At 44.9% G+C, this 20,774-nt stretch overlaps 1 protein-coding gene across 1 annotated transcript in view; it reads right to left on the bottom strand.

Annotated features, from left to right (window-relative positions):
* Nucleotides 1-20,774, bottom strand: part of agbl1 (AGBL carboxypeptidase 1) — a 150,901-nt gene that overhangs the window by 94,889 nt on the left and 35,238 nt on the right. The window contains exons 8-18 of the mRNA XM_020456014.2: nt 15,987-16,195; nt 15,526-15,685; nt 14,239-14,306; nt 11,892-12,008; nt 8,159-8,601; nt 4,554-4,637; nt 3,863-3,952; nt 3,266-3,414; nt 2,721-2,808; nt 2,302-2,434; nt 1,833-1,986 (exon numbers count right to left, since the gene is read on the bottom strand). Coding sequence (XP_020311603.1) covers nt 1,833-1,986; nt 2,302-2,434; nt 2,721-2,808; nt 3,266-3,414; nt 3,863-3,952; nt 4,554-4,637; nt 8,159-8,601; nt 11,892-12,008; nt 14,239-14,306; nt 15,526-15,685; nt 15,987-16,195 — 1,695 coding nt within the window. The remainder of the gene's footprint in view (nt 1-1,832; nt 1,987-2,301; nt 2,435-2,720; nt 2,809-3,265; nt 3,415-3,862; nt 3,953-4,553; nt 4,638-8,158; nt 8,602-11,891; nt 12,009-14,238; nt 14,307-15,525; nt 15,686-15,986; nt 16,196-20,774) is intronic.

The raw sequence follows: 20,774 nt of genomic DNA, 5'->3' as shown, positions 1-20,774 counted from the left end.
TTCTCTCCTGCAGCCTGTCCTCTGTTCTCTTTCTCTCCTGCAGCCTGTCCTCTGTTCTATTTCTCTCCTGCAGCCTGTCCTCTGTTCTTTCTCTCCTGCAGCCGGTCCTCTGTTCTCTTTCTCTCCTGCAGCCTGTCCTCTGTTCTTTCTCTCCTGCAGCCTGTCCTCTGTTCTATTTCTCTCCTGCAGCCTGTCCTCTGTTCTCTTTCTCTCCTGCAGCCGGTCCTCTGTTCTCTTTCTCTCCTGCAGCCTGTCCTCTGTTCTTTCTCTCCTGCAGCCTGTCCTCTGTTCTCTTTCTCTCCTGCAGCCTGTCCTCTGTTCTCTTTCTCTCCTGCAGCCTGTCCTCTGTTCTTTCTCTCCTGCAGCCTGTCCTCTGTTCTCTTTCTCTCCTGCAGCCTGTCCTCTGTTCTCTTTCTCTCCTGCAGCTCCTCTATTGTGGTCAGATCATTATTACTGCTCTGCCTGTCTTTTCGGATCTCTCTCACCTCATTTGTTGGATCAGCCAGCTCTCTCTTGAGTCCGTCTCTCTCTTGCTGAACCTATTTCCGCTGTGTTGCAAGGCTGCTGTCCTGCTCTGTCCGCACCTTGGTTAAGAGCTCCTCTAAGGTGTGGTTGTCTGGTTGCTGTTTGCTCACACTCTCCCTCAGCAGAACTACCTCCCCCTCCAGAACTCATCCCTCATGGCAGGCATGGTGGTGAGGAGGGCCTGAGCCTGCTCTGCACTGAGGGGGTTGCTCTCTTCCTGGGGCGTGTCTTCCACTATGGTGGGAAGAGAGGTGCTGGATGTGCCTTTTTGGGTGGGGATAGTAGGGGTGAGGGTGGTGCTGGTGGAGTTTGTCTTGTGGGAGGGAATGTCACTGGTGGTGTCCTTCTCTCTCTCCGCTCTCTCCTTAATGGTCTGAAAGTCTGTTTCAATCAGCCTAAGATTACCTTGCACCATGACAGTCCCAGTCTTGTAGAGGTTGATTGTTATCATGGTGCTGTCAGGGTCGTCTGTCTCTTTGACTTTCAGCTTCCACCCATTACAGATTCCCTCTTCTTTATGGATGGGTAGTGAGAGCAGACTGCTGAGCGCCATGCATTTGGCTGGTCAGTGAGAAAGATGAGATTACTCACATCACCGTTTTTGTAGAGGTCTGTGGAAAAGGGTTTCTGGCCTCCCCTTTAGTAGTTTCTGTTTAAAAGCTTTCCTCGTTGTGTCATTTTTGGCCTCTGGAGGGTAGAGAATGGATTCAGTGCTGAGGGGGAATGGGGACATGGTGCCTGTGAGCTCTGCTCCTACTGTGGCTCTGTTCTGCTGTCCCATTGCCATGGCAACCGGTTTGTTTGTCTGCTGCTGATGCTATATTGCTCTAATTTAGTTTAAAAAAACAGCAAAAAAGTGACAAATCTTTACACAAAAAAAAAACAACTGAAGATATGTTTAAAGTTAGTCCGTGCTCCTTTTTGGTTTACTCACTCAGTTCGGTTGTTTCATGTAGCTGTATTAACTCCCCTTGCTAGGTTTGTTCTAGCTCATTCTTTCTGGCTAGCTAGGTTTTTTTGTTGTGTAGCTAGCTAGCTAGAGTCAAAATTTCTTAACTTGAGGCACAGTTACTTTTTTTCTATTCTGATTGAAAAGAGTTGTTGTTCATCACTTCTTGTCTGGAATATATATCAGGAGCCCATGTTGAGAATGTATCTCTCTCTCTCTCTCTCTCTCTCTCTCTCTCTCTCTCTCTCTCTCACTGGACAAAGCATGATGGGCGCACACACACACACGCACACATGCATGCTCGCAAACATAAACACGCACAGCAAAGGTGCAGCGGGACATGGTTTTGTAGACTCACGCAGCTGATGCAAGTCCTTCCAGCTTTTGGAGGAGGGGCAGGCAGTGATAGTGACCAGGGGACAGGGGTTACCAGCCAGTGTGTTGCACAGACTCTGCTGGCGGAAAAACAACTTGCGAGGGTCCACTGACCGCTGCAGCACCTGCAGGTGACTCTGAAACACAGCGATAACCACTGGCCTGTTAAATAAACTGCCGTGATGCATGGGGTATAATGCAAATAGATCATACACACACATCCAAAATAACCACTCTAGACACATGCTCTGGAAGGAGAATGTCAAGACTACCTCAAGGCTGGTGTGGGTGTACGTACACACACACACACACACACACACACACACACACACACACACACACACACACACACACACACACACACACACACACACACACACACACACACACACACACACACACACACACACACACACACACACACACACACAGCAGGGTGTTGAGTGCTGTACCTGGAGGGCAGAGTAGGTGTAGGGGTAGTGATAGGCCAGGTAGCACACGTCTTCATTGTGTTTGAAGGTCACGGTAAAGGTCAGGGTGTAGAAGGAAGAGCTCTTTTGGCCTCGGCTCGGACAGAAGCTGTTTCTGCAAAAACAGCATTACTCAAGTTACAAAATGTTATGCCATTTGGAGAAGTCCACTGCAGGGGCAGTAACATTGTGTAAGCACTGTTAGCTACAGAACAAAGCAAACTCTAACAAACAAGCCATTAAAATCTGCTTGCAATGAATATCAGTAAGTATATAAGGGTGTGTTCACGCACCAAATGACATGGCAAATCTCACTCTTCTAGCTATCGTTAAAAAAGTATCTGCAGCCTATTTGAGTGATGGTAGCATAAATGTTGTGTTAGTATCCTCCTGTCACTCACCTGTAGTAGCAGACCTCAGTTCCAGTTCTGAGCCAGTTGGGTCGTCCCTCCAGAGCCTCTCTGACAGAGTACAGTACAGGCTGCATCCCTGGGGACAGACAGAAAGGCATCTGTTAGGTAACTAGAGACGAATGAACCGATTGATAACAATGCAACATAAACCACACAGAACGTTGCACCGTTAGACGGGGGCACACAGTACAGGGAGAACATACAGTATTATTTATTTATTTATCCCTTATTTTACCAGTTCACTAAATCTATAGAAAGTAAACTCCCTAAAGGACTTTTTTCCAATTACACATTTCTAGGGAGTACCATTGTGGCCCAGGCCCACTGCTGAGCTCTAGAACGGACGAGGATGAGAATGAAGGAGCCCTGTGTGTGGGGGACTGGGAATTGGCACATTGAGGGGGACTGAGGACCCCCAACGTGTGGACAGATCAACAACACAGGGGTCCTAAAATACCTAAAATACCTACTGACAATCCTCTACCTCGGTGCTTATCCAGTGAGGTGTCATTATACTGGCTATCTGTGCTTACCGTAGTTGAACTGGCTGTTGGCTTTCTCACAGTTGATGATGTTGAAGCGATAGGGCACGTTTGCCGCCATACCGCTGACCTCGAAATAGAACCACTGGTGGTGCTGGGAGCAGTTGGCGTCCGCGTTCAGGATCAGATCGTACTCGTGACTGAGGAAGAGGGAGGAGGTTGAAGACAGAGATTACGTATGAATCCCAAAAGGCACCTTATTCCCTGTATAGTGCACTTACTTTTGACCAGAACCTGTCAAACATAGTGCACTATAAAGGGAATAGGGTGCCATTTGGGACACACCCTACACCATGAAGAAAGAAGTCTTTCCCTCTATGTTGTATTCTAACTGTTCTACAGTGCAACGGTTTTACAAAGACTTAATGTATTATTCAAAGGAAATTCCAGTCCAAGTATAGACTAAACCTTTAATTTGATCTGAAATATGTCAACGGGACACCTTCCTTACAGAAGCAAAAGGAGAGGTTTGAGAGACTCTGTTTGATTTTCAATGCAGCGTAAATGAGCCCCGAGGGGAATGTGCTACTTGTAGTCAGGTCTCTGCCAGGAAGCAGGAAGGAGCTGGAACAAAGCGGAGAAGCGTACCTACGGACGTGAACGGCTTTGCGCAGGTTCCCGCACTCAAACTTGGAGAAGAAGCTCAGGGAGTCGGAGTGATCAGGAGAGCCCTGGGAGCTGGGGATGGATGGAGGGGGTACATTAATACAGAGTACCTGACTACATCAAAAATGACTAGGATGGTAATGGTCACTTTGAATTAGCTTTTGTACTTCAGTGACCGGACCCATCCATTATCAGTCTGACCAGATGCAGAAAATGGCACCTGAGGTTTCTCATTATGCACATAATCTAACAGAGTGCCTGGCGATGCTCTGATTATCAAGCATGCCGTAAGAACACAACACCAGCCAGGATGGTGTAGCTGCTCTTACAGTATCCATGCTATACCTCTGACATCCTCCATTACCACAGCACTTAAAAAGCAGTTCTGCAGTCAACTGACAAATCAAAGCAGGTGATTCTGCAGCAGCAGAGCCCAGAAATATCTCTACTCAATGTCCTCTTTCCATTAGACATCCACCTACGCACTCAAGTGTTCTGCTGTTTCAACATTTTTCTATGTAACAATCAAGATATTTCAGCAGAAATGTCCCCGTCTCAACCAACTATGGCGGACATCCATGAACAGTCCATAGAGGATAGGAACATATGATAACTGCCTGTGGAGAGGCGTGGCTTCCGTCCTAGAGAGAGTGGCTGATTTGTTAACACTCACCTGGGGTCCTCCAGGTCAAACACAACTTCATCAATAATGTCCTCCGGGTTGAGGAGACGCTGGACGTCCTCAAACACCTTCTTCCTGTACAGTACAGAACATGTTCACCAAGGGTCATACAGAATCGCATTAATTGCGTATGTTGCGTCAACTACTCTCTTAGATTTGCTGATAATGGCCTAAATATTGATTTATTACCATAATGAATTGTACAAATAGTACAGCATTTTGACATCTAAAGCTGATAGTCTCATTGATTTAAACAATTCCATTAGAGTTCATAAACCCTGGAAGTCAGCCTGAAGCGGGTATATACTGTAAATGTACACTGTGTACAAAACATTAGGAACATTAGTTGGGGCATGGACTCCACAAGGTGTCGAAAGCGTTCCACAGGGATGCTGTGCCATGTTAACTACAATGCTTCCTACAGTTGTGTCAAGTCAGCTGGATGTCCTTTGGGTGGTGGACCATTCTTGATACACAGGGGAAAGTGTTGAGCATGAAAACCCCGGGCACCTACTACCATTCCCCGTTCAAAGGCACTTCAATCTTTTGTCTTGCCCATTCCCCCATTGAATGGCACTCATACACAATCCATGTCTCCTCCCCTTCATCTGCACTGATTGAAGTGATTTAACAGGTGACATCAACAAGGGATCCCATAGCTTTCACCCGGATTCACCTTGTCAATCTGTGTCATGTTTTGTACACTCAGTGCATGTGGCAATTCGACTGGACATTTCTATATTTCCCCAAACTAAATCTAAAATGCCTCCAACCCCATGCAGACCTAGTTTCTCTGTGTAGTGGAGTGGTGAGTCAGCACAGCAACAGGCGTACCATATACAGGACTTCCTTTCTCTCAGCACTGTAGCTAGAGAGAGACTCTGTGGTGCACTTCACTCTCTCCTCTCCTCTCACTATCCCATCACCACCTCCCCAAGGTCCCTTATCACTCCCCAAATTAAGAGGAGAGGCGAGGGGCACAGAGGAGCACTGCATCAAACCGCCATCCCTTTCCTCCTCTCTCTCTGAATATAGAATTACAGGGCGAGGCAGGAGAAAAGTTTCCAGTGCAGCCACAGAGCCCTCCTTCATCCCCGTCCAGGGCGCTCTGACTCAGAGAACTCTAAACAAACACACCAGAGGACAATCAGAAAGGCTGGGAGATCACCGGGAGGCTAGGGGGACACAGGCCGCATGAAGCCTGAGGGTGTGATCTATCCCACCGGGTCCTGAGGGGACAGAACAGCCAGTAACCATCCCACTGAGTTAGAAAGAGTTCGAGAGAGGCTGAAAACACTTTCTCAAGAAAGCAGTGCCCCAGCGGACGGGATGCCCTTCAAATGAAATGAGTCGACTTGTTTTTTCCTAAAAATATAAACTTTAGATGTGTTTTACATTAGGGAAATCTCAATTTACATACACTTCTGGTGAAAGCTGAATGTAAAAGTATTTAAAAGTATTTAATGTGAACACAGACTCCCAAAAAGTAAAGCGCCTGACAAAATTGCATCTGTGCAACCTAAATGTCACAGACTGTCAATCACTTTAAGTCCCGAAAAATGGCTTTTGCAGAGAAGACACTAAATAGAGCTAACATAGACTTATCTCTTCCCAGGGTGAGCACAATGAACTGTGAAATGACTGAAATAAACTTCCTTTCCACACAATCTGCCATTTGCACCTTGAAAAGTTCTCCAAGAAAACAAGTTTTGGTCCGGGCAGCCGCCACATAGCCTAATTAGATTACTGAATAAGTGTTTAATAAAAGGTTGGCACTTTGGGATGCATTTGGGTTGACTGACTTCAGTAGGGAGCAGTAGAACGAAAGGGACTGACAAAGATCCTGTGCACTGACAAATTATACAGCTTGGCTGCTTGAGATAACGACACGTGAAAGGTGGGTACCTATCCATTATGGATTACACATGTCAATGACACTTAAGCGTTTGTTGAGACTCACAAATGATCCCAAACCTTCAGAAACAAATGACCAAAGCATTCTCATGAGAAGGATAAACAAACGTAATAGAATACAAAATACACTGCACAGACTGTCTTGCTTGTAAATAATGCCAAAATCAGATGTGGAAAACGTTTCAAGACGAGCTACGTCCTATCTTTCGGTGCATATTCTAGTGTAGGAAATGACATGAATAATGCCTTTGACAGGTTTGAGAAGTCTAAACTTCTACTGTGTTCTCAGCTCAAGTGTGAAACACTACAGGTCAAAAGAAATCTGCATTTAATATGCCGCTTCAATGACATGCTATTGTTTACAATATTTCCGGTATTTCACACTGAAAAAGAGACTCAGATGCTACAGAATAATTTGCCAGTTACAATCAACGTAACACTGTAATGCTGTAAGCCTATATTACTCACTCTGCAGAAAACAGCAGCAAACTATTTGTTTCAAGCACAGAAACATCTCCCACTGTTGTGTATGGCCCCTCTAAATGACTAACTATATTGACTACTCTGTAGTAGGGTGTAGAAGTATGAGCTCAAATATTCAACCATGAAAAGTGTACAGTACAGTAAGAGGGCTGGGAATTGCCAGGGACCTCACGATACAATGTTATGACAATACTTAGGTGCCAATACGATATGTATTGCGAATTTCACGGTTCTATTTTCTTGCGTTTCGATGTTCCTAACATATTGCCCCATCAGGTCTGCTGCAGAGAGACAAGAAAGAGCATGAGAACATTTGTTTTGATCAGTCAGGGAAATAAAAGGGCAAAAAACAAATTGGCTCCCTATTTAAAAAGAAGATGGAGAAGCTGTGAAGGAAAAACACTGGAGTTTTGGTGGAGGTACAGCCAACTAGAGCAAAAAGAATATTGCGATATTGTCAAAACAACACGATAATATAGGCAAAAATAACATCCCGATATGTAACTTTTATCGATTTCTCCCCCCATCACCAGTAACAAACCCGCTCAAACATTCCCAGAGTGCTGAACACTGTGTTCGTCTCAATGAAGGGAGTTAGACTGTTAAACCACTACAGTGAGGTGACCATCCGAGAAGACAGGGAAAATTTTGCCATGATTCTTAATCATGCCGGCATGTCTGTTTCTTCTCAAAAATTCTTCTAGCAATCACTTCCAGAAACCTGCTTCCATCAACCACTTTCCAAAGGTGGCATACACCAAACATGAAATCAATCCGAGACAATTGACAGGATGAATGCTATCTGTGCTGTGCCATCTGTGACAGAGAGGAGCAACAGCCGACAATACAGAGAGAGAAAGGAATCAAGACAGTGGGGAAAGCAGGAGGACCAAGCTTATATTTGACATCTTCCTTCCTGACATGCTTCCCACACGCTCCATAAACTCCTTCTTTAAATGGGATTTATGCAAATGAAGTGATGGGATGGGTCTAATGGGTTAGTACCACACTGAGACAAGGCCTCCCATCATGCCATGATGAATACATCAACATGGCTCGATCATTCCCACACTCATCAATCACTGCAATTTAGTTAGGGGGAGCCACAGCAGTGCTATTTCTTCTGTCCTCAATGGCATTTTTCCTTCAACTTACATAAATATAAAACCATTGGTTGACATATGGAGACATCTACCTACCTTTGCACATTGGGTTTCCTTCCAGCCATTGGCTCTTTACTCTGTGGGGGCAGATGTCCCCAGAAGTCAGGGAAGGCTAAGATGGAATACTCAGGGATGGACTTGGTGAGGGCTGCTGCTGCGGTGTACATGCGTGGGTCATGGTGGGGGATGCAGGCCCCGTGTTTCTCCAGCAGCCTGTCTACCATGCTAGGGTGGCTGTCCTGCTTCACACTGGCGCTAGACAGGAAGTGGCTGTGGAAGTCACAGGCCTGCAGATGGTTCTCTGGAGGTTCTCCTTTGCCATCCTGGTCTCCCTCTACTGTTGAGACTGGGTGCTCCAGGGGAGAATGGGACGGAGAATCTCTGAGATTTACTCTGGATCTTCCATCAGTCCTGAAGTCCTCATTGAGTAGACCCTCCTCATCGGAGCTTGAATCTACCTCAGAGTCCGAGTCCAAGTCCTGAAAGACATGGTACTCTGTAAACCTAAATGGGGTTAAAGGTGGTATGTTCTACCCTCTTCGCCTCTGGTTACATTTAAAGTGCACAACAGTCATGATTAGCTAAATATACTGTCATCGGAACAACTCAATGCAAATAATAAACTCAAGGGATCTTATCGAATGAAAAAGGAACATTCAAATGCACTCATTAGTAAAAACAGAAATACATCTTAAGGTCAATAGAACATAAAGAACACCTCTGATGGTGCCCCCAAGGATATATATTTAACGTCCCATTCCCAGTGACATCAAAATGGTGTTCAGTCCTTTGATATTGAAAGCAGATGAGGTCTAGCAATGACAGCAGCTGACAAGCAGAAAATATGAAGCATCATTGGCCCCATCCTTGGCCCCATCATTGGCCCCATCCTTGGCCCCATCATTGGCCCCATCCTTGGCCCCATCATTGGGCCCATCCTTGGCCCCATCATTGGGCCCATCCTTGGCCCCATCATTGGGCCCATCCTTGGCCCCATCATTGGGTCCATCCTTGGCCCCATCATTGGCCCCATCATTGGCCCCATCATTGGCCCCATCATTGGCCCCATCATTGGCCCCATCCTTGCAATTTCGCAACTTGAATATCAATTTAAAACCTATGCATAATTGTTCTACGGTTCCACAGAGAGGAGTCAGGAGACTCATTCCTTGAAGCTTGTGAAGCTGTAAGAAAGTCGATGTGTCAACGGCTAGTGTTCACTGGCACAGGCATTGATTAGCATGTAAAAGGTTAAGTAAAGCATGTGGGAATGTCTGGGAACCCAGATTTTTTTACAGTGTGTTCTTTGTATCTCATAAGCTCTAGCCCTCAGCAGTTATGCTAAACTTATGAGTTTGGGAGTTTTTTCAGTGTTTGCACTGCACACTTGCTGATTCACTTCATTTCACATCGTATTAGCATTAAAATCAGAGCTGAATACCAACGGATATGTACAGTATAATGCAGAAATGCATACTGGTTAAGAGTGTTGGGCCAGTAACCGAAAGCTTACGGTTTGAAACCCTGTGTCGACTAGGTGAAAAACCTGCCGATGTGCCCTTGAGCAAGGCACGTAACCCTAATTGCTTCTGTAAGTCGCTCTGGATAAGAGCCTCTGCTAAAATGTTTTGAAAAATCACTCTAGGCACTATGCAGTCAAAGCAGGGTAGTAGGTTTCAGGGGAAAAAGTTGACGGCATCATTCTTCTTGGGCTTTAATAATGCATGTTTGGCTTCATGCACTCAACAAAGCAATGTGTACCATGTGAAACAAAACTAAACGAAATAGCATATAAATTTGAACAGCTCGCTTTCTCGTAGCGCAGGAATAATGTGACTTATCCTTTTCATTTTTAATGAAAAAGGCCCCATAAACAAACCCTATAGATCGAATCTCTAGTGTCAATTTGATGACTGAATCCAGCAAATGAAAAGGGACTGTTGAAAACATGATTGTGCTGTTTGCAATTTCCAGAACATCATCATTAGAATCTCTCTTGATTAAACCGTCGATATGATGCAGGTGCAGGTTCGGAAATCGACGCTCACATTCTAACGTCTCATAATAATCAAAGCCATAATTAGAGGAACACCTGGGAGTTGTGCTGCAGTGAACGTCTTGAAGATCCTGGGATAGAAGTGGAGAATGGACAACCAGGGTCTCACTGAGGTGTTATACAAGCAGCTCTTATCAAAATAAGCCACAGTCTCCTCAGGCATCTGACCGTAAGGGGGAGAAAACCCCCCTGTCTGCCTTCCCCTCCCATACGCCAATACTACAGTCCCCAGGGCCGGGAAAGCATATGTCTTGGACTCGGACAAGATTAGAAAATATATACGGAAACAGATTGAGGATTTATAAATGAACCATGGTTATTTTACCTTGTGGTCACACGCTGTATCAACGTACTGTATGCCTATTATTGTGTTTTGTTTGATCATGGTCAGGTAGAACTTCAATAATGGATAAGTTATGCCTACTGTACATCGCCTGTCTAAGCATTGCAATGGTTTTCTCTTTTTGTAACACAACCAATCCTCAGAGAAAATGAACTTCCAGTGCTGTGTGTTCAGAGTCCTATTTCCACATAGAAGTCAAACTGTAAGCAAACGCGAACACACTGTAGTAAGCCAAACTAAAATGCACATCCAGTTCGTGGGAACAATGAACGTGGAAATGCATTCGACCTTTCTGTGTAATCTCTGCCCCCTCTCCGAAGAAGGGCATTCTGGGAATGTAACTAACCTAATTGTCTTGTTGTTTCAAGGCATGCTGAATTACTACATCAGTAGAGAGAGAGAGAGAGAGCCGCAAATGAATTGGGGAAGAAGTATTTTTCAGCAGAGGCAGTTAATCTTGTGATATTATTGAAATGAAGAGAGTTGCACCAGGAGGAGACACATTCCCACAGGCTTGTTGGCATTTCAATTAGCCTTAACTCAACAACAGTCTAAAGTCTACCACAATGTCATGGGGTATCACACTGCCTGACACATGTCAGTCAAGTTATAGGGGCAATTTAAATGCCAACAGCTCACTTGTGAAATTAGATACCCTATTAGTATTACCCTGATAACCCTACAGAAAATTGTAAAGAATAATACATGTTATTATTCACATCAGGAAATTTGACACAAATAGAATCCTTCTGCTCCCGAAACCCTGTTACCCAGAAGTTCCATAGAGGTTAATGATTTTGAGTGTTGCCCTGAGAACAATTTGCTTATCAGAGGATAATAGTGGCTGTCATACCCTGCTACCAGCTTTCAGCCTCTCACAGTCAGACCACTTCCCAGATTCTCTGGGTCTTGCTGAGTAGAAAACGTTTACCTGAGAAGTGGGGTCAGCACTTAGATTGACTTTTAGGATGGGCATAATGCACAGTCATTTTAGCAGATGCTCTTATCCAGCGTGACTTTGTGATTCCACACATTTTCATACCTGTCCCCCGTAGGAATCAAACCTACTACCCTGGCAATGCAAGCGCCATGGTTTACCAACTGAGCTACATGGGACACTCATCTAGTATCCACACATCTATCCACCTTAGGCTGGGCTCTTGGAGCCTTGCTAGAATCAACAATTGATTAAACACATTCCACAATGTACCAATAAATGAGTAGTTATGGATATAAACTGCTGAGAGTCAGTCAGGCATTTGCTGTGATGTGGTATTGATAACATCTTTTTTAGAGCATCAATGTCTGACACTGTACCTGGACTCCTATGGGAGAGATGGAGGGATAGGGCACAGGAGAACAATGTTTACCTGGAAGTCATGGTGGAGTTCAGGACACAGTCTGACGTACTGACCCAGCTGCTCCAGGGGCCTGTCAGGTTCTGGCCGGGATCGCAGCTTGTTCACGTCTGACTCCAGGTCATCATCCTGCCAGGGCGATACACACACATGCATACACGCGCACGCACGAACACACACACACACACACACACACACACACACACACACACACACACACAGACACAGAGCTGTAACACACATAGAGCTGGGTGATATGGACAGAAATCCATATCACGACAAAGTTAATGAAACATTAATAACATTAAAGGGGAAATCAGCAGTTGCATCATACTTTTTCTTACTTATAAATGAATGATATTTACCCATTGATTCTTGAAGAATATAACTTATACATGCCACATGAGCTTAGTTGAACTGACGTACCCCACTGTATAGCCTCGACATGGTTAAAACTATCATTTTGGTATCATGGACGGTCAGTCTTTGCATCCATAGCTCTGTCTTTGAATTTGAGAGTGGTTTCATTTCTCCAGCCCCAACCCCACCACTTTCTACTGAAACAGTGGTGGGGAGTACGCTATGTTATTGCTTCAACAGCTGATTGCCTCTTTAATGTGCACAACAGTTTAAAAATATATATATTACCCTTAAAACCACAACTGCTACTTTGAATGTTGTAGCTATCGATTGTCCCATTAACAATCACCCATAAATGCAAATGTATTTCATTTCAAACTTCACAAGTATTCAGTAGTTATTTATGTAAGTCACAACATGAGCAAAATTAGCTATAATCTTCATGTAAGAGACCGATTTTCGGGTTATCCTCCCAGCTCTACCGCCAGATCAGCACTGCACACAGACACACCTGGTGCAAACATCCATTAATCAGAAATACACTAAACCTTTGACTCTGGAACTCCAGAGGGAGGAGGCAGGTAAACAAACAGCTGGCGTCAGGCTCATCAACAGACAACAACAACTCCTCAGACACATACTGTCCTGCACTGAACAGTCCACTAGCAGCATGATAAACCCATTCACTCGATAGAGAGTTGGGCTATATCCGATTACGTGGGTGAGGCCATTTAAGGACAGTGTCTATCTGCTAAAGAGCCCTATCTCTGACAGTGTCCAGCAGCAGGGCCTGGATGCTAACCACTAACCAGCACACAGCGCTCAGACCTAAAAACAGCAGTAACTCAGTAAAACACAACACTCCTGCTGCTTTACATACACAAATGTGTCAGATAATAGATGTGGCTGCTGGTGTTTATCAGCATGCATCTGATACCCTGGCTTTGCCTTCCTCCTCTCCCTCTACCCACAACAAGTCGATTTTGCAACGTGCAAAATGTTGCTATTCACAAACAGCCACAGCCGCGCCTAGCCTAGCCCCTGGCCACATCAGATTAGGTCCATACAATGAAATGGATATGTTAGGAGGGAGGAGGATAATGTGGGCTTCAGTGTGTTCGAACCATAGACGTTAAAATCTGTAGATAGTGGCAGCGCTGACAGCATCCATGTCTTCCTATGGACAACTCCCAATGGTGCATGAAGTATGCACCATACTACCGGAAGTATTTGAATTTGAAGCACGCCATATTGCTGAATGGGGCTGAATGGCACCAAAAATGGCTAAGATTCACGGTGAAAGTGGCCATAACTACCAAAGGATCATGGTCGATGTAGTCATTTTCACCCTGCCTGAGAGACACGTGCAACGAGTGTGCATAATGGCGCGAGCCTCCTTGTAACCTGCCGGCCCGTGATTGGTCTGTGTCAGCACGTGGTCCTGTGTGATGACAAATATATTAGTCAGAATGGATCACTATTTATTTCAAAGCGAACTTTCAAATTATTCACCTTGGGTGATCTAACACATTTTAGATCCCCAAAACGGCCGTCAATTTATTCTGGCAATCATTATTTACATTTCTAAGGAGGACCAGGGCTTTTGGCACTGCCAGTTAGCCGACGAGCAGAGCGTGGGACTTCACGCTCCAGATCGAACACTGGGGGTTTGAACGAAAGCAGCGAGGTGGCATTGATTTCTGCCTCCATCAGAGGTCCTGTTATTGAAGTAACGTGAAGGCAGGAAGCAGTTCACGTCAAGCTCACGGCACGCACAGATCATCTTCCTTTTCACAAAGTAACGGATCAGTCAAATATACTCCCATTTACTCATTTAGGAAAAATTACAGAGGAAAATTGCATGTGTCAGATTGCGTCTGTGCGAGTGTGACTGGGTGCGAGTGCTTGAGTGAGTGAGTGTTTGCATGTGTGTATGTGTGCGCATGACTGCCGTGTGCATGTGTGTATTGCCTCCAAGCGAGGATCACAAATCACTCACATATTCCTTGCCGCAGTCAGCCTCTTCATTTTCAATGTCGTCGTCACTATCATCTTCGAAGCTGACATCTAGGGAAAAGAAAAGACACAAAGACGTAAATGTCAAAGGCTTTTGCACTATTTGTGTTGGATAAAAACAAACTGGTCCGCGAGAAATCTGTTCCTGTCTGACATGTGATGTATTTGTGCATGACTAATATGCAAAATGTGAAATGCACAGTACAGACGTGTGGCAGGGATCAAAGCAAACAAAAACCTATGACAGCTTCGATGTGTTCCTGTATCTTCTATAGCCTACAAAGTCCAATCACGTCTGTCTCATGTGGATATTACAGCAATGTGCCTGAACTTAAAACGCAAAAACTTGATCTTCTTTTGTTTCTGTAGACCTGTCAGCCTGATGTTCTAGTCTGCTAACTGGACTGGCAGATGAGAGAGGTGAAGTCAGGGCTATCTCAGCAGACAGATGAAAAGAATGCACCAGAATGAGCTAGGAACATGGAAAAATGAAATCTGCCTCGTAGCAACGGCGGCCATATCAAGGTATTTCAATTTGGAGGGTCATTACTGAGAGGGCCGTGTGGCATCGGTAGCTGCAGGGGTCTTAAAGGAACCATTGCCCTCTAGCAGATTTTAGAGGTGTGTCCCCGTTGATTTCACCGGAGAGACACTCCATATCAACGTTGCAGGCGGATCATGTTGATGTGCGGCACTGCAGACAGTATCCCATTTCGAAAACTGTCAAATATGTCCCTGTTGGTCCCTGTATATATAGATCTTCAAAGGCTTTACCGATATTTCTCACATTGTAAGAGCACGTGCCAGTTTGTAGTTCAGCAACACGTACAGTCATACATTAATGCATGGCGCATGCCTATTCTTTCCTGTGGATGGATCATCCTGTGCTCCATCCTGTTCTCACAGAGTTTCACTGCCGCCTGCTTATAGGCAGATCAGATGAAGTGTGCCTCATCACTAAGAGAAATGAGGTGGGCATCTAAAGAGTCTGCCTCAGAGACCCAGGGTTGCCACGGTAACCAAGCCTATGCTCGCTGAATGACAAACATGGCAGGAAGACTTTATCACTGCCGACCACTGCCAGTGTGTTCACAGTGGGATAATGTCGCTCATCATATTCTCGCAGTTACATCAACATTTTAAACATCACACGCCTCCCAGTATAGTATCCGAGAGAGTGTGAGACAGAGAGAGAAACAGAAGCAGAGAGAGAGAGAGAGAGAGAGAGAGAGAGAGAGAGAAGATGACAACAGAGATAGGCAAACAATACCTTGGGGTCCTGGAGCAGTGTCAGTAGGCCTCCCAGGCAGGGGGAAGGTATAAACACTCTGATCCGAGGTCAGAGGCAGGGGACATTTTGGATAGCACTTCCTCATCAGCTGGACAGCAGGCTCCACCAGAGATTCCAGACCGTTACTGGCCAGGCAGGTCTTCAAAACAGCAACACAAACAGAAATACAGCCACCTCCTACATATATTTAGGATTTTTTTTAACCCACATTAGCATGCATTATCCAGCATTACAATCAAGCTCTGTATTATACGCAAATAACTTGGCGAGGGCAATCCGAATTGCCAGGCAATACCAACTCCAATTATAAAAAAACATTATCATTAAAGCAATTAGATCTGAGAAATTACAAAGGAGTAAAAAAAAGCAATTAAAGTAAGGGATATTAATTATGGCTTATAAGAGTGACTGGTAGATTGTGAAGCTATGTGTGGGTATACCTGTGTGGTGTGGTAGAGGAGGCTGATGCCCCCCTGCGCCACCAGAGCGTCCCGGCCAGCACTGCAGTGGGTGGTCTGGTGCAGGCAATGGAGCAGGGCCAGGCGGATGGGGATGGTCTCATGGTCCGGGTCCTTGTTATGCCAGTCCTCATACAGCTTCAACAGGGCAGACACGTAACCCTTAGCCACAGCGGCCCTGACATTGGCCTCTGAAAGAAAGATATGAAAATGGTTTAACAGTCTGAAGGCCTGGAGATAGAAGCTGTTTTTCAGTCTCTCTTTCCCAGCGTTGATGCACCTGTACTGACCTCGCCTTCTGGATGGTAGCGGGTTGAACAGGCTGTGGCTCGACCTACCTTTCCTTAGAGATCACTACTGTGGCCAAGGGTTACATCTCTGCCCTGCTATATAACTACTGCTTTGTGGACATTGAAATAGTCATCACCACTAGGTACTCTACCCAGGGCCGTGTTAATGTGGGAGCTTATCGGGGCTAAAGGTCCTGGGCCCAGGCCAGTGGGGAGCCCCAGAGAAAGCACATTTAAAAAAAAATAAGTATACACTACCTTTCAAACGTTTGGGGACACTTAGAAATTTCCTTGTTTTTGAAAGAAAAACATTTTCCCCCCATTAAAATAACATCAAATTGATCAGAAATGCAGTGTAGACATTGTTAATGTTGTAAATGACTGTTGTAGCTGGAATATTTTATGGAATATCTACATAGGCGTACAGAGGCCCATGATCAGCAACCATCACTCCTGTCTTCCAATGTCACTTTGTGTTAGCTAATCCAAGTTTATCATTTTAAAGGCTAATTGATCATTAGAAAACCCTTTTGCAATTATGTTAGCACAGCTGAAAACTGTTATCCTGATTAAAGAAGCAATAAAACTGGCCTTCTTTAGACTAGTTGAGCATCTGGAGCATCAGCATTTGTGGGTTCGATTACAGGCTCAAAATTGCCAGAAACAAAGACCTTTATTCTGAAACTAGTCAGTCCATTTTCTTTTTGAGTATAGAAGGCTATTCCATGGCAGAAATTGACAAGAAACTGAAGATCTCGTACAACGCTGTGCACTACTCCCTTCACAGAACAGTGCAAACGGACTCTCTAACCAGAATAGAAAGAGGAGCGGGAGGCCCCGGTGCACAACTGAGCAAGAGGACAAGTACATTAGAGTGTCTAGTTTGAGAAACAGACGCCTCACAAGTCCTTAACTGGCAGCTTCATTAAATAGTGCCAGTCCCCAAGTCAACGGTGAAGAGGCGACTTCTAGGCAGAGTTCCGCGGTTGCAACACTCACTACCGAGGTTCCAAACTGCCTCTGGAAGCAACATCAGCACAAGAACAGTTAGTCGGGACCTTCCCGAAATGGGTTTCCATGGCCAAGCAGCCGCACACATTCCTAAGATCCCCATGCGCAATGCGAAATGTCGGCTGGAATGGTGTAAAGCTCGCCGCAATTGGAACCTGGAGCAGTGAAAACACATTCTCTGGAATGATGAATCATGCTTGACCATCTGACCGACTAATCTGGGTTTAGCGGATGTCAGGAGAACACTACATGCCTGAATGTATAGTGCCAACTGTAAAGTTTGGTGGAGGAGGAATATTGGTCTGGGGCTGTTTTCATGGTTCAGGCTAGGCCCCTTGGTTCCAGTGAAGGGAAATCTTAACCCTACAGCATACAATGACATTATGGACGATTCTGTCATTCTGTCATCTGAACGTTATGGCAACAGTTTTGGGAAGGCCCTTTCCTGTTTCAGCATGACAATGCCCCTGTGCACAAAGCGAGGTCCATACAGACATGGTTTGTTGAGATCGGTGTGGAAGAACTTGACTGGCCTGCACAGAGCTGTGACCACAACTCCATCAAACACCTTTGGGAGGAATTGGAACACCGACTGTGAGCCAAGCCTAATCGCCCAACATCAGTGCCCGACCTTACTAATACACTTGTGGCTGAATGCAAGCAAGTCCCCGCAGCAATGTTCCAACATCTAGTGTTAAAGCAGCAAAGGGGGGACCCAACTCCATATTAATGCCCATGATTTTGGAATGAGATGTTTGACCAGCAGGTGTCCACATATTTTTGGCAAGTTTCAGCACTCAGCGGTCTGTGAGCTTCTGTGAGCTTGTGTGGCCTACCACTTCGCGGCTGAGCCGTTGTTGCTTTTAGACTTATCCGCTTCACAATAACAGCACTTACAGTTGACCGGGGCAGCTCAATCTGGGCAGAAATTTGACAAACTGACTGGTTGGAAAGGTGGTATCCTATGACGTTGCCACATTGAAAGTCACTGAGCTCTTCAGTAGCCATTCTACTGCCAATGTTCGTCTATGGAGATTTCATTGGCTGTGTGCTCGATTTTATACATCTGTCAGCAACAAGTGTGGCTAAAATAGCCAAATCAACTAATTTGATTATATACTTTTGTATATATAGTGTATTTTTGTTTGTTTGGGCTGTTGTTTGTTTGAATTCAAGACCAGATTGAACTCAGTTTGTCAGTGTCAGTGTAGCCACTCATTCCGGTCAGTATGTGGAAACAAAAAAGATTCAGCTAATGCTTTCTGTCATGACCCTGCAAACAAATGTTCCCCATGTGTGGAAATGCTAAAAACACTTCTGCTCAACTGTAGCCTATGCCACATCACAAATGTTATTATGGCTTTATTATAAAGGGCCTTTTTGTGGGGGCTCACTGTAATCATGTTTACATTCTGTATTACCCACTTTATATGTATATACTGTAGTCTAGTCAAGGCTAAATCTATATAACTACTGCTGTACACACCTTTTCTCTTCATATACTGTCCATAATATCTATACACTCTAATTAAATATATATATGCACAAACACACACACACACAGTCACACACAAACTCTTTCCATGACATAAACTGACCAGGTGAATCCAGGTGAAAGATATGATGCCTTACTGATGTCACCTGTTAAATAAATAAAAAACTATGATCAGTGTAGATGAAGGAGAGGAGACAAGTTAAAAAGGGATTTTTAAGCCTTGAGACAATTGAGTCGTGTATGTGCCATTCAGAGGGTAAATGGGAAAGACAAAAGATTGAAGTGCCTTTGAAGGGGTATGGTAGTAGGTACCAGGCGCACTGGTTTATGTCAAGAACTGCAACACTGCTGGGTTTTTCACGCTCAACAGTTTCCCGTGTGTATCAAGAATGGTCCACCACCCAAAGGGCATCCAGCCAACTTGACACAACTGTGGGAAGTATTAAAATCAACAAAACCCTCATTCATATGGAAAATTTTGGACACCTTGTCGAATCCATGCCCTGACGAATTGGAACTGTTCTGAGGGCGAAAGGAGGGGGGTGCAACTCAATATTAGGAAGGTGTTCTTAATGTTTTGTGCAGTGTATACTCTGGACTCTGACATTGCTCATTCTGATAACTCTTATGTGTGTATTGTTATTGTATTGCTTGATATTAGTGTACTGTTGGAGCTAGAAACACCAGCATTTCGCTGGACATGGGATGACATCTGAACATCTGCGTAAGCGACCAATACATTTAGATTTGATTTCTTTAAATACAGTGCATTCGGAAAGTATTCCGACCCCTTCCCTTTTTCCAAATTTTATTAGGTTTCAGCCTTTTTCTAAAATGGATAAATACTTTTTTTCCTTCATCATTCTACGCACAATACCAGATAATGACAAAGCGAAAACAGGTTGGTAGAATTTTTTGCAAATGTATATATAAAAAACCTGAAATACCTTGTTTACATAAGTATTCAGACCCTTTGCTATGAGACTTGAAATTGAGCTCAGGTGCATCCTGTTTCCATTGATCATCCTTGAGGTGTTTCTACAACTGGATTAGATTCCACCTGGGGTAAATTCAATTGATTGGACATGATTTGGAAAGGCACACACCAGTCTATATAAGGTCCTACGGTTGACAGTGCATGTCAGAGATAAAAACCAAGCCATGAGGTCAAAGGAATTGTCCGTAGACCTCCGTGACAGCAATGTATCGAGGCACGGATCTGTAGCATTGACGGTACCCACGAACACAGTGGCCTCCATCATTATTAAACGCAAGAGGTTTGGAATCAACAAACTCTTTCTAGAGCTGGCTGCCTAGCCAAACTGAGCAATCGGGGGAGAAGGGCCTTGGTCGGGGAGGTGACCAAGAACACAATGGTCACTCTGACAGAGCTCCAGAGTTCCTCTGTGGAGATGGGAGAACCTTCCAGAAGGATAACCATCTCTGCAGCACTCCACCAATCAGGCCTTTAAGGTAGAGTGACCAGACGGAAGCCACTCCTCAGTAAATGGCACATGACAGCCCGCTTGGAGTTTGCCAAAAGGCACCTAAACATTCTCAGACAATGAGAAACAAGATTCTCTGGTCTGATGAAACCAAGATTGAACTCTTTGGGCTGAATGCCAGGCCTGAAATCTGGCACCATTCCTACGGTAAAGCATGGTGGTGGCAGAATCATGCTGTGGGGATGTTTTTCAGAGGCAGGAACTGTGAGACTAGTCAGGATCGAGGGAAAGATGAACGGAACAAAGTACAGAGAGACCCTTGATGAAAACCTGATCCAGAGTGCTCAGGACCTCAGACTGGGGTGAAAGTTCACCTTCCAACAGGACAATGACTCTAAGCAGGAGTGGCTTTGGGACAAGTCTCTGAATGTCCTTGAATGGCCTAGCCAGAGCTCGGACTTGAACCCGATCAAACATCTCTGGAGAGACCTGAAAATAGCTGTTCAACAACGCTCCCCTTCTAACCCGA

Source organism: Oncorhynchus kisutch, linkage group LG22 (genome assembly GCF_002021735.2).
Source record: "Oncorhynchus kisutch isolate 150728-3 linkage group LG22, Okis_V2, whole genome shotgun sequence".
NCBI classification, from domain to species: domain Eukaryota; kingdom Metazoa; phylum Chordata; class Actinopteri; order Salmoniformes; family Salmonidae; genus Oncorhynchus; species Oncorhynchus kisutch.
The sequence above is the reverse complement of the archived record's forward strand: the minus strand, read 5'-3'. Positions and strand labels throughout refer to the sequence as shown.